Source organism: Anarhichas minor, unplaced genomic scaffold, assembly GCF_050575085.1.
Source record: "Anarhichas minor isolate MPS153535 unplaced genomic scaffold, ASM5057508v1 ptg000067l, whole genome shotgun sequence".
Classification (NCBI taxonomy): Eukaryota; Metazoa; Chordata; class Actinopteri; order Perciformes; family Anarhichadidae; genus Anarhichas; species Anarhichas minor.
This window is the reverse complement of record NW_027466513.1, coordinates 2,312,943-2,324,882: the sequence shown is the minus strand read 5'-3', so window position 1 is coordinate 2,324,882 and position 11,940 is coordinate 2,312,943. Positions and strand designations below refer to the sequence as shown.

The 11,940-nt window shown below is 40.2% G+C and overlaps 1 protein-coding gene across 1 annotated transcript; it reads right to left on the bottom strand.

The window, feature by feature from the left end:
- Positions 1–1,723: 1,723 nt before the first annotated feature.
- On the bottom strand, positions 1,724–10,984 carry LOC142934195 (excitatory amino acid transporter 2-like). Its single transcript, XM_076078655.1, has 10 exons — positions 10,852–10,984; positions 9,028–9,180; positions 6,757–7,007; positions 6,551–6,659; positions 6,214–6,340; positions 5,844–6,077; positions 4,926–5,120; positions 4,320–4,454; positions 2,858–3,065; positions 1,724–1,869 (listed from the first exon to the last, which is right to left on the bottom strand). The coding sequence occupies exons 1-10, from the start codon at positions 10,979–10,981 to the stop codon at positions 1,798–1,800; spliced, it is 1,614 nt and encodes a 537-aa protein (XP_075934770.1). The 5' UTR covers positions 10,982–10,984; the 3' UTR covers positions 1,724–1,797.
- Between the last annotated feature and the right edge of the window lie 956 nt (positions 10,985–11,940).

The following is an 11,940-nucleotide window of genomic DNA, read 5'->3' as shown; positions in this document are numbered from 1 at the left end:
AATCCTGATAGATGACATAAAATGTCAAATTCTATACGTTTGATTTATACACTTTATCTAAAGAGAGTATATACACAAAGTGCAAGGAGGCACTTTAAACATGATTATATAAACTGTCGCTTATAAAAAAGGACAAATAAATAATCCCGTTTTCACCTTGGTTTGAACAGAGTTGCTACACTGAGTTAAACTCAAAAACATGTACATATTCAGCCAACACCCAAGGACCTTGTTGTTACGGCTTCAGATTTATGCGAGTGCTGGAGGCAGAATCTAGTGTGCACTAGCTAAACTTGACCACAGCTAATCCTAGCTGGTTGTTTGTATTTAAATCTGCAGTGTAGAAACTACATCGTGCTCTAAGTGAGATCTAAGTGATATCTTGAGAGGGAAGCCCAACCGTCTCCGCTCTGAGTGTTGTAAAGCTGGGACGTGGAGGAGCTTTTCTTCTTCTACATGTTCTCACTCCTAACTCGTCTAAAAACAGTCCAAAAATCTGACTCCCAGTATTTTGTTGAAATGAATAGTTAACAGAAATGTGTTAGTCGTCACACTGACTGCACTCTGCAGTTGACATCGTCAAGGCAAGGTTGTCATGTAAGCAAAGAAATAAACAGTTTGAAATAAAAACACAGAGCAACGCACCGGCCGGCTGAGAGCTTGAGAGATGCCATCTTTGTTTCCTCTTGTTGAACCTTCAACTTTCTTTCCTTGTTAATCTTGCTCTTGCTCTCAGAAACACACATGAATACACGGCAAATTCCAGCACACAGGCAAACCTTTTGACTGCAAACAGAAACTTAGTGCATTGCTCATACAGAACATGTATACAAAAAGTAATAAATAAATAGCTGTGAGGGCACCCGTCACGTATTCTATTTTCTGCTTTAAAGCTCTCTGCAACACATCCTGTACTGTTCTGTTGCCACTTTTAGAGGTCACCCCCTCTGCTCTTATGGTCTTAGCCTTAAGCTTTGCTTCTTAGGCTTGGCCATGTGTGTGACATCACGGTGTAATCCCATAAATCAAACAGTCAAAGGTAACGCAGTGTTTAACCATCACATACATCACAATGCCACACCAAGCACTATATCATTCTGTTCGTGTTCTGTTTTCATGAAGCCAGTTTGCGTTATATCGAACCCTTGGTCCAGAGTTTCTGGTCATTTCATAAGAAGACAGAGTCTCAGAATACACAAATACACAATGATAATAACAACCATCTGTCAAATTCTGATCCACTGATCTGTAGCAGTAACAGTTCTGAGTCATTTACACCAACGTTTTCTCTTACTTGGTCCTTGCATTAAATGTAAAAAGGACATCGTCCGCGTATCACCTCTGCCCTTTAAGCTACAAAGAAAATACTTCCATACAAAAGAAAAAAATTAGATGTTGCACGAGGTCGAAGTCTTTCGTTGACAGAACAAGAAGCTTGCAGCAGCACCAAGTAAGGCCCTGAGTGTAGTCAACCGCATGATGTATTCGACTGTACAAAGCGCTCGAAATGCACCAGTTCATTTCAGTTTGTGTCTAGTGCAAATGCAAGATCTAACATAAGTTCGGTGAGTCATCTGTAGTATGCTCCAGTAGCTCCCCGGACGGGTAACTGAAAGAAAAAGACTGGCCGACTGTTCGTTCTCGTCGTACAGTTGACTCTGCTTACTTTCACTGTGTTTTGCTCCTTCTTTTCTATGTGATTTTTTTTTTCTTTTTTCGCTGATTTCTATAGTTGTGTCGGCAGAAAGTTAAAGCTGTCGGAACTCAGGGTAAGGCGCAGCAACATCAGGATCTGCTTTACTCGCATTTCCATGGTCCCTCCTCAACAAGAGAGAACCCTGAAGGGTTGCCAATTTTGCCATTGGTGACCTGTAAGCAATTATCAAGAACATCTAACTGTGGGGCCAAGGCACCGTCATTTACAAACCGTCAACGGTTGGGAGCAGAGAAGCCATTGTGTCTTTACATTCAGGCCTTTGACCTCGGGGCTGAATTATTGTTCGAATCCCCCAGCATTGAAACACATGTCATCTCATACAATGATACAGCGATGCTGTTTACATGTCAATGTGGTTTGTCAAATACAACATTATATGTTTCTTTAGAGTTGGCCATGTATTGTATGGATTCTCTGCCCAACCGAATTACAATAATCAGTCATCAAAGTAATCAGCATGCAAAAGTTGCATCATACAGACAATGAAATATCAACAAAATTCTACCATATGAGTGAAATTCTGTAAAAAAAATTGAATAGGCATTTCATATATGCGTCACTCTGGATGAAACATGGTGAAACAGCAGTCTTTATGTATACCACTGGCTACGAAAAAATGACTCTTTTAAAAAGATGGCCAATGATTGAAAAGTGTAATTTGGTCAGGGCTGCCATAAATACATGTCCAATTAAATAGACAAAAGAAAGAAAAAAGAACAGTTTCTTAATAAAATCAAAACATACAACATCAAAATACAACTTAAATGTAATTGTGTACAAGACAACGCATTAGAATGGTTGATGCTTCAAGTCGAGTCAAACTGAGTTTTTGAAGATGATAAAAATCAAAACTATAATATAAAAAAGGAACATACTTTGCTTTTGTTGAACCCGGTACCACAAAAACTGCTTTTTCATATGAGTAACAGGTGAATAAATTAGCGTTTTCACCACTTTTTATAAACCATTTTCTGAGATAAAAATATGACCTTTTCTATTCACACACACAAACACACAAATACACCGATACAAGAAGTCACATCGACAAGAAACACAAAGGAAAAGAAAGACGAACACAGACACAGAACTGGGGAGGACTCTCTACATACACGTCTCTATGTCCGTTAACATGAAATGTACCTTGCAATCGTCTATCAAGATCGAGTTGTTGTGAGCATACACATTCTGGTTGCTGTTATTTTCAAAGAAGGATTGTGTCTTTGCCATCTCAAGCTCCTCCATCCGGGCCTGTTGGTCGAAGGAGTCCAGCTCGTGCTTGGACAGGTGGTACACGATACCTGCTCCATAGGAGTCCCCAACCACATTAACGGAGGTACGGAAACGATCCCTGCATGTTGAGGAGGAAAGTGGTGTAAAAGATTAAGTATAATTAATAAAATACTGAGCATTAGGAGTGTTTTTTTCTGTTTTAATTTTGGTTTTAAGTTATGTTGTTAGTTATGCTTCTGCATCAACACAGAGATGTGAGCAAGTGAATGAGTGGGCATGAAGAGAGTAATACTCTCTTTTCCAGCAAACCAAATATACGTTGAACGTGGACGTTTTTGCATTCGGAGCGACCATTATTAAAGGTTACGTGGTATGGAAGTTACGTTGCAGAAGAACGAGTAGCAAGAAAGTCCATTAAGGACAGGCGGGGTGGTTGAACAAACCTGTGTGTTCCGTGTGAAACCAACGAGAACGAGGGCTCTTTTTACAGGGAAAACATATTCAGACGAAGGTTGTTTAAATAATTATATTATTATTTAACGATAGCAAGTTTTGTCTTTAAGCTTTTTAGGGCATCATCTATAATAATAATGGTCCAAGAAGAAAAAAAATTCAGATTCTGTTTTTTTTATCCTGCTGCATAATATGTTCAATCATTCTGACTGGGACACTGCTCCTAAAACCTGATTGAATAACAACCAGTCGATACACACGCCAACATGTGAATAAGGGGAGTACTGACACTTATCTATATTTCCGATTCAAGTCCTGGATACAAGGCAAATATAAAACTTTTTCAACATATACCGTGATTTAATGTACAATGGTAAAACAAACACAGGACTTTCAACCAGCAGACCTGTGTTCGTGTCCCATGGTGTTGTTGAATTATTTTGAAGTTATGTTAGTGATGTTTGTGTCAAATTTTCCGTACTTATGTTGCCTTGTTTGTGTTTTACTTAGTTAGTTTAAGGAAAAAGTAAGTACATAAACTAAGTGGTTTTGTTGTCTAAACATGTGTTCTTGTTTGAATTCACGACATTAGCCACGTGTTTACTGTGACAGTAGTGGTATGAGAACGTGTTGTCTATATGCAGCTTTAGAGAAAAGATTTTAAGCGTCCAAAGGATTGTTGGGAACATTTGAGACAATATGGTGTGCAGAGTTATGCTTTGAAGCTGTTATTTGCTAAAAACCCACTGAGCATGATATGTTTCTCATTTTCTCAGATTTCTTAGTTTTGTTGAAATGACGGCACATTCTAAAGAAAGAAAATATTGATTTGCTCTTATCCAGGGATTTTTGAGGGGTATACAGATTGGAAGTGCCTTTATGTTTTCAATAAAAGCATTTGTGTTGATGGTGAACTCACAGCAGCCAGTCGACAGCGACCAGGAGGCTAATGTCCTGGGTGGGCAGCCCCACCGCCGTGAGGATCAGAAGCATGGTCACAAGTCCAGCACTCGGGATACTGGCTGCTCCAACACTGGCCAGGGTGGCTGTCATACTAAAAAGGGAAGCAAATTCAACTCTCAGCAGGAGGACAGAAGGCACTGCCACTAAACCCTTTTAACATGCAGGCACTGTATTTCTAATAAAAACGGTATGACGACAACTCCAACATTTGAAATGACTCACCTAACTCTAGGAAGTGTATGAGTAATACAGTGCCTGACCATAATTAAGAGAATTATCTTAAAAATTAAACATATCATGTGAAACATATCCACAATGGTACGAAAACTATAGTTTTATTCAAGTTATGAGATATAAACAGGAACAATCCATTTTGCTGGAGGTTTGACCTCTTCACTGCACAAATGCTTCACCAGTATTCATGGAGAAAGACCATCATTTGAAAAATTATCTTCATTCGTTGGCTCAGGCAGATTTAAAAGGAAGAATTTGGCTAATTCACTGCCGCAAATGTGACCTTGCAAATGTGCTGTGATGTCTGCATCTGGAGCCGCATTTTCACCTGACAGTTATAATTTGGCCCCAGTCGAGGTTAATCCCGTTCATCTGAGCGATGAAGATGGCAGCCACAGCCTCATAAAGCGCCGTGCCGTCCATGTTGATGGTGGCGCCAACCGGGAGGACAAAGCGGGTGACCCTCTTGTCGATGCCCAGGTTCTCCTCCAAGCATCGGAACGTGACGGGCAAGGTACCGGCACTGCGGCAAATGAAACGGGAAGAAATGTTGTGATAGTCACGGACAGGATTGCAGTCGGGTTCTGTTTGCAAACTCTGCACCCAATTTGGCAGGAAAGTTCTTGCAGAAAATAAAGAACTTCACAGCAAATCATAGAGTGTCTGTTGAGAATTAATCAGACTGGGTTGCACTTGACGTTGCACTAGTTTTCAAACTTTTCATACAAACATAAATCCACTCTGAATTTTGGTAATTTATTCATTGTTAATTTGTAAAATAAAACAGACTAATATAGGCTAAGGCCTTCATGAGTTTCACTTCACCAAAGAAGCAAAAAGTTATTCAAGTTTGAGTTCAGTTTGAGGCTGAATCTCATAGAGAAAACAGCAGTTGTTGTGTTTGTTTTTGTCTTGTAATTAACAAGTGTTTCTGGCACATGGCGGACAGCGAGCGGGCCAGAACTTGACAGTACAAAGCTCACCTCAGAAGGGGAAAGAGTGCATCCATGCCATTAATAAAACATCTGTTCAGGGAAGTGATCCCACACGGAGGCAAAGTGAGAAGCCAATGATGGCAAGACTACTTCATTGTTACCATTTGAAATAAAGCTTGCATCCGTTATTTACCATATGGCCATGAGGAAAGGGGAAATGTGAGTAATTATAAAAACATGCAGCACACTGTAGAGGCGCTGAGCTCACTACGGTCAGAAGAATGATAAACAGGAACAGAAATCCCTCATACCTGGACGCTGTTCCAAGTGCCGTGACCCAAGCTTGGAATATCCCCATGAAGAACGTGAAGGGGTTTTGTCTTACTATCACAAAATATATCAGCGGAAGGAAGATGCCTCCGTGGATGATCAGGCCCACTATCACAGTGACCATATACATCCCCAGCTGCCTCGCGACCATCTCCAAGTCCGCAATGGAGATGATCTTTCCACAGATGAGGCAGGCAATACCAAAAGGGGAGTACCTTAAGAGAGACACAAGGTGTTTGTCATCAGGATTACATCTTTATGTTGTATCTGCAGGTTTATTTAAAGTGTTTTGAATACATTGAGGAGGAGTGGTTTAGCAGTGTCAGTATGCCTGTAGTGGACAGCACTTACCACATAATTGCGCCAACAAGCCTCATAACAATCTCATTCAGGACATTGAAAAACTCCAACATCAGCTTGGCCTTTTCCCCCATTTTGCCCATAATTACTCCAAAAGCGACAAAGAATCCAATCAAACCTGTACAAACACATAAATGTGGATAAACTTAACTCGTCTTCGAGGAAATAAATAGCCTGGAATAAATCATGGCAGAGAGATGTAAATTTATCTTGGTGTGTGCCAAAATACAAACAAAAATATGATATTCTGAAAAGTAAAAGAACTTGGTGGTTTTCTTCAACAACTTTTCAGCTCAGCAGTGGGTGTGTTTTCAGATTTTTCACCTACCTAGGACATTCATCCCTCCCTTGAACTGGAGCGTCCTTTTAACTGTGAACTGTGGGGGTGCTTTGGTTCTGTTAGTGGGCACTTGTACTTTGGTGGTTACTGTTTGGATCTGGACAAAGAAGCAGAGAAAAGAACAAAGAGTTAGAGCAAGTGACATATGAATCAGATGTGATGTGGTGGGTGCAATCTCTCTGTGAGACTCCTACCTGCTGAAAGCAGGACTGCACCAAGTTATCTGGGAAAAGATTTCGGATGAGATCGAAGAAAGCGTCCATGCTCGACACATCGTCGTTCTTCTTTCCGTGCCCGAGGTTGGCCTTCAGCTTGGGGTTACCGGGATGGATGAGCAGCACCAGGATCACTCCCAGGACGGCTGCGATCACCGTCGTCGACATGTAGTACACCATGGCCCTGGTGCCTAGGCGGCCGCTGGATTTGGCATCCAAACCCGCTAGTCCTGTTGGCATCGTATGTTTTAGAAGAAAATCAAGGTTAGTGCGCAGTATTGAAAATGTTTCTCTCTTTATCAGATAGTGATGAAGTAAGATTTTGAAATGTATCTGTGCATTTTCATGCTCTTTTGCCCCCAAATAGAAAGCTGCAATATTCTGCATTATTTTAAAATCCCTCTCTCTCTCTCTCTCTCTCTCTCTCTCTCTCTCTCTCTGTTTTCTTCTATTTAATTTAGTAAATAATGTAAAAAAAGTAGTTCCTTATTATATACACATGCAACATGTTTAGCACAAATGCTTAACAATATTTGAAACGCAACATTACTATTAAGTTGATCAGCTGCCTTCAAGAAACAGCTGCTTCCAGTCAGACCAGCTTTGCAGCATTTGAACTGTGAAACCTTCACCTCCACACATAAGGCCTACCTCAAATAGATAAGTGTTGATTTGGTGACTGTTCTCGCTGTGAGAACATATTGTGGAAATATATTGGAAAAACTAATTCTGTACCCAACAAAATTCACATGGCTTGCTTCCAAAGAGAGATGACTCAGTCAGAGACTCTGCTTGAGTACACAAGAAGAACATTTCTACACTTTAATTTCACATTTGTACGGACAATAGGACTAATCTATTGAATTTGTTTTCCAGTTTGACAGCAAGTGACACTGTTTCTCGACTTTGTCAACTGTCTCAGCTTCTGGAACGCCACATAATGAATAACTGCAGTTTTCAACACATGAATTGTTTACCGAGGGTAATTGAGTTTGTGAGGAAGGCTTTGCTAGTCGTGTGAACTATCAAGGTTGTGGAGACTTAATGTTGAAAATGTGTGTGCACACTGTAGCCTACTGTGGACAATATTTCGAAATATCACATATGCATCATTACGAAAACAAATACAAGCTTGTAAAGCAAAGTTGTATTATATATTATAAGCGATTTGACGTGTGACCACAGGTATTTTCAACAAAAAACATATTACAACATGAATCAATTTTTTTAAAACAGGTCTACTGTGATCTAGATTTACATGAACAGCACTGTACGTCATAATCAAAAGAACATACGCACATAATAAACGAAATGTTCAAATGAAGGACAACCATGTGCTCTTTAATTTCTATAGATGTGCATTTCAAAGGGAATGTTGCCAACACAGCATACCGGCAACAAAACGTACTATATCTAAATACTGTACATCAATAGATTTTGTCAACCGTTTCGCTTGAAAATATGTTAGCATTGTACATTTCTCAAAAAACCACGGATACGTTAAATGTCTATATTTCTTCACAGCAAGAAACAACTACAAAATACACCATGCGGTTAACATTGTGAAACAATTTGTTTTGTTTAGGCAACAAAACTACTTGCTTAAAGTTAGAAAAAAGATCATGGTTTGTGTTAAAATAATAAGATAACAATGTAACGCAACAACTCAACTAGCGAAATTAAATAACAACCGCCATTATCAGATTTTCTTTACGTAAAAAGCGTAAAGTCAGCGCAGACTTATAGTAAGAGGTGTCGGGTGAGAGTCCACCCTTAGAGGGCTTTCTGGCTTGTTACAGCCTACTTGTTATTATATAACTTTCAAACACGGACGCTCAACATGCTATGTCCCTTGCTCTGCGCGTGTTTCTTTCAGCTACGTCAGTTGCTGTGACCGAATACAAAAACATAGACATTCAACGTATCTATGGTTTGTAGAAACATACAATGCCAACATTTTTTCTTGGTGACTGGATTGATTTGGTCGGAGTTTTGTCTTTTGAAGTAGTATAATGTTCATGTTCTCACAAAATGTATTTTTTAGGTGAGGAAAAAAAATTAAATAAATATGCCTCTCGTCCTCCAAACAGGTCTTGTTTATACACAAAATGCCTGAAGGAAAAAACCCACCCACTCTCTCATCTCCCCCGTTGCAACGCAACTCTCAGGCAGCAACAAGTTGCAACATGCGACCTCATTTCAGCAAATTGAGCAGAACGTTCGCAGCAGCCACTCTACCAACTCACCCACCTGTGACCAGACTGGAAACAACAAGAGGCAAAATAAGCATCTTCAGCATCCTCATTAGGATCTCTCCAGGGAAGGCGATGATCATAATGACATCAGGAGGGAGAGGCGATATGTGCCGCAGCAGCATTCCAGTGATGGAGCCCAGAAACACACCTAAGCCAGCGAGAAAACACAAGTCAATCACAAAGCGTGGTGACTCGGAGACATGAGATACTAACCCTGAACGCTGAAGGTGTCTGAACACGATCATATCAACTTTGTGTGATAAATAAAATCTCACTTTTTGCTAATTAGAGATTTAAAATAACAACGCAACCTGTCATCTGAGGGTCGCGGTGCAGATGATTACCTAAGTAATTACAGCGATAATTGCTTACATGTGTGTTGAATAAAACTTTTAACTCCATAAGGCTGCTTATGTTTCACCCTTGACAAGAGTATAAAGATTATAACTTTAATCTTTATAATCACTGAACATCTGTCAACACATGTAGAGTAAAAATGTAGTTGAAAACAGTGAAAAAATAACACCGAAGACGACAACTTTTTCTTCTTTCTATTTACTTCAAATGAAATATTAGGAATAAAAAATAATATAAAAATAATTGAATGCAACTACTTTCCTTTTGAAGGCTTAAGCTGTGAACCATTTTCATATTCGAATGGTATTTAGCAAAAAGGTATTGGCGTCACGTAGGGCCGCTCAGCGGTTACCAGCTCAGCAAGAGGGTCCTGGATTTGAAAGACCAGGGCCTTCCTGAGTGAAGTCTGTGTTTTTGCTAATGTGGGGGTGGATTGTCTGCTGATCCTCCAGGTTCCTTCCACAGTTAATTTCCCATTGGTGTAAACATAGAAATAAAATAGGAGTAGAACGGACATTCTCATTCAAATCGAGGTAGCAGGATGGTCAGGGCAGCGGCCATTTTTAAGTGTACTGTTGCCATTGCGACCGTTGTAGTGGGATAGCTTTCGTATAAACGAAACTGACGGAGGTGAGGTTTTGCCATAACGACTAAAACAAGCAGTGGAGTAAATAATGTTACAAAGCACAGAGAGCCAGAGTAAATGAGTGAAATTTAACAACTTAATGCTTCATCCACACACTCTTGTCACAGCGTAGGAAAGCACATATCAGTGACAACGTTGTATGACTTATTTTCTGAAACCAGTTTAGCATTAAAGCATGGTGGAATTTGCCAGCTGGTGGACATTGGTTAGCTAAGATAAGATAAGATGTATTGTCCCGAAGGAAATTTGTCTTGGAAACATACATACAGTGTCTGCTGTTAAAATAATACAAATAACATATTGCATACATACATTACATACACAGACTGTCGCCATTCCACATACCCGCACACACAGTACCTACAGTACATGCAACAGACTGCCACCAGCCAACAAATAAATTTCACACTGCCCGTTGTACAACGCACCAGTAGTGTATAGTTAAGATAATACAAATAAATAAAAATCGGTGTTACAGGTGTTAAGCTCTGGCTAGCTTGCCATTTAGGGCTTTGCTGGACAAGGGGACAAAGGAGTTCTTAAAGCGGTTGAGCCTGCACAGGGGGACTCTGAAGCGTCTGCCCGAGGTAGCTTGATAAGTCCACCATGCTTTAATGCTACTCTGGTTACAGCAAATAAGCCAAACAAAATAAGCTGCCTAGCTAACTAGCCAGACATCCGTCTCACCTGGGCTGTGTCCCAATGAGCTGAGAAGACACTTTGCGTGTTGTCACCGCAACAATCGTCTTCTCTTTTTTGTCAATTAACCATGGAAAGCTGTTCAATGTCCGTCCTACTCTAATTCTATTTACTTACCCAAGATCGTGAGAGTGAGAACCATGTTCTTCATGACTTTATCACACAGACTGCTACATACGCTCTCAGAACTTTCCACTATGGGCTCAAGGTGGGTCCCGTCCATCTTAACCTCCACTTGCTTCTGCATTCTGTTGGCACTGAAAGAGGCAAAGAAGAATGAAAAGCGGGTATTAATTACCAGCCGAATTTTAAGCTCAGATAAGACATAAACACTATGAAGGAGGCTGAAAATAGAGATGGAGTTACACTATAATTAGTAGCAATGCTCCATTATTCCTGAGTATGAAACCAATAGAATGCTAGAGACTTCCAGCCTGGTTGTGCATTCTGGCAATGTTTGTTAGTGGGAAGCCAGTGAGGGATTACATTGTTGTCACTGCAACTTCAAGTCCTACTGGTTGTTCAGGGCACCTGCACAGGTAAGGGTGGGATCTTGGGGGATAACGTGAATCTCTAACGCATTATAGCCTCCTAGTAGTGCGATCATGTGCCCCGGAGGAGACACATCTGTCTAATATACCCTCACCAGGCTAACAGTAGAGTTAGCAGTGACAAATCAGCAACACACAAGGCATTGATGATGGTATTGACATGCAATATTACTATTTCAAAAGTGTTCACTTGTTGATTAAATTAAATGCATTCTGCATATACTCTGCATTCTGAATGCATGCAAAGTTGTAACAAGTTTGCAGATGGCCTTTTATAATTAGTGACACAGAATCAATAAAAAGGGCCTGTTTATAATCTGCATTTTAAACGACTTATTCGTTTTTACTCGACTTGATTAAACAGAACACCAGCTGTTACTCGTATCCCCCTCCTCTGCTATGCCTCCTTTCTATGCATAGTCATTTATGATAATTTTGAGGTATTGTTTCTGTGTTAAAAGGGTTTTTCCATCACAAGCAAATAAAATGTGATTTTTTTATGTGGTCAGTGATTTGGCTTCATGCGTTCTGAGAGTTTCCAGGACTTTCACGGCTCAGAGACGTTCATTTCACACAGTGTTCCCAACCATCCTTCGATCTTGCTGCTTCATCATCTCCCCGAAGCAACAAGTACCTCAGGTTTGTTGTGGTTTGC

Bases quoted from the DNA above. Each gene is read 5' to 3' on its own strand.
- LOC142934195 (XM_076078655.1), bottom strand. From the start codon at position 10,981: ATGCAGAAGCAAGTGGAGGTTAAGATGGACGGGACCCACCTTGAGCCC. The intron at 9,181-10,851 runs GTAAGTAAATAG...TCGCTGGCTTAG, and splicing joins TCTCACTCTCACGATCTTGG to GTGTGTTTCTGGGCTCCATC. The intron at 6,078-6,213 runs GTAAGTGCTGTC...GTCTCTCTTAAG, and splicing joins CTTGTTGGCGCAATTATGTG to GTACTCCCCTTTTGGTATTG.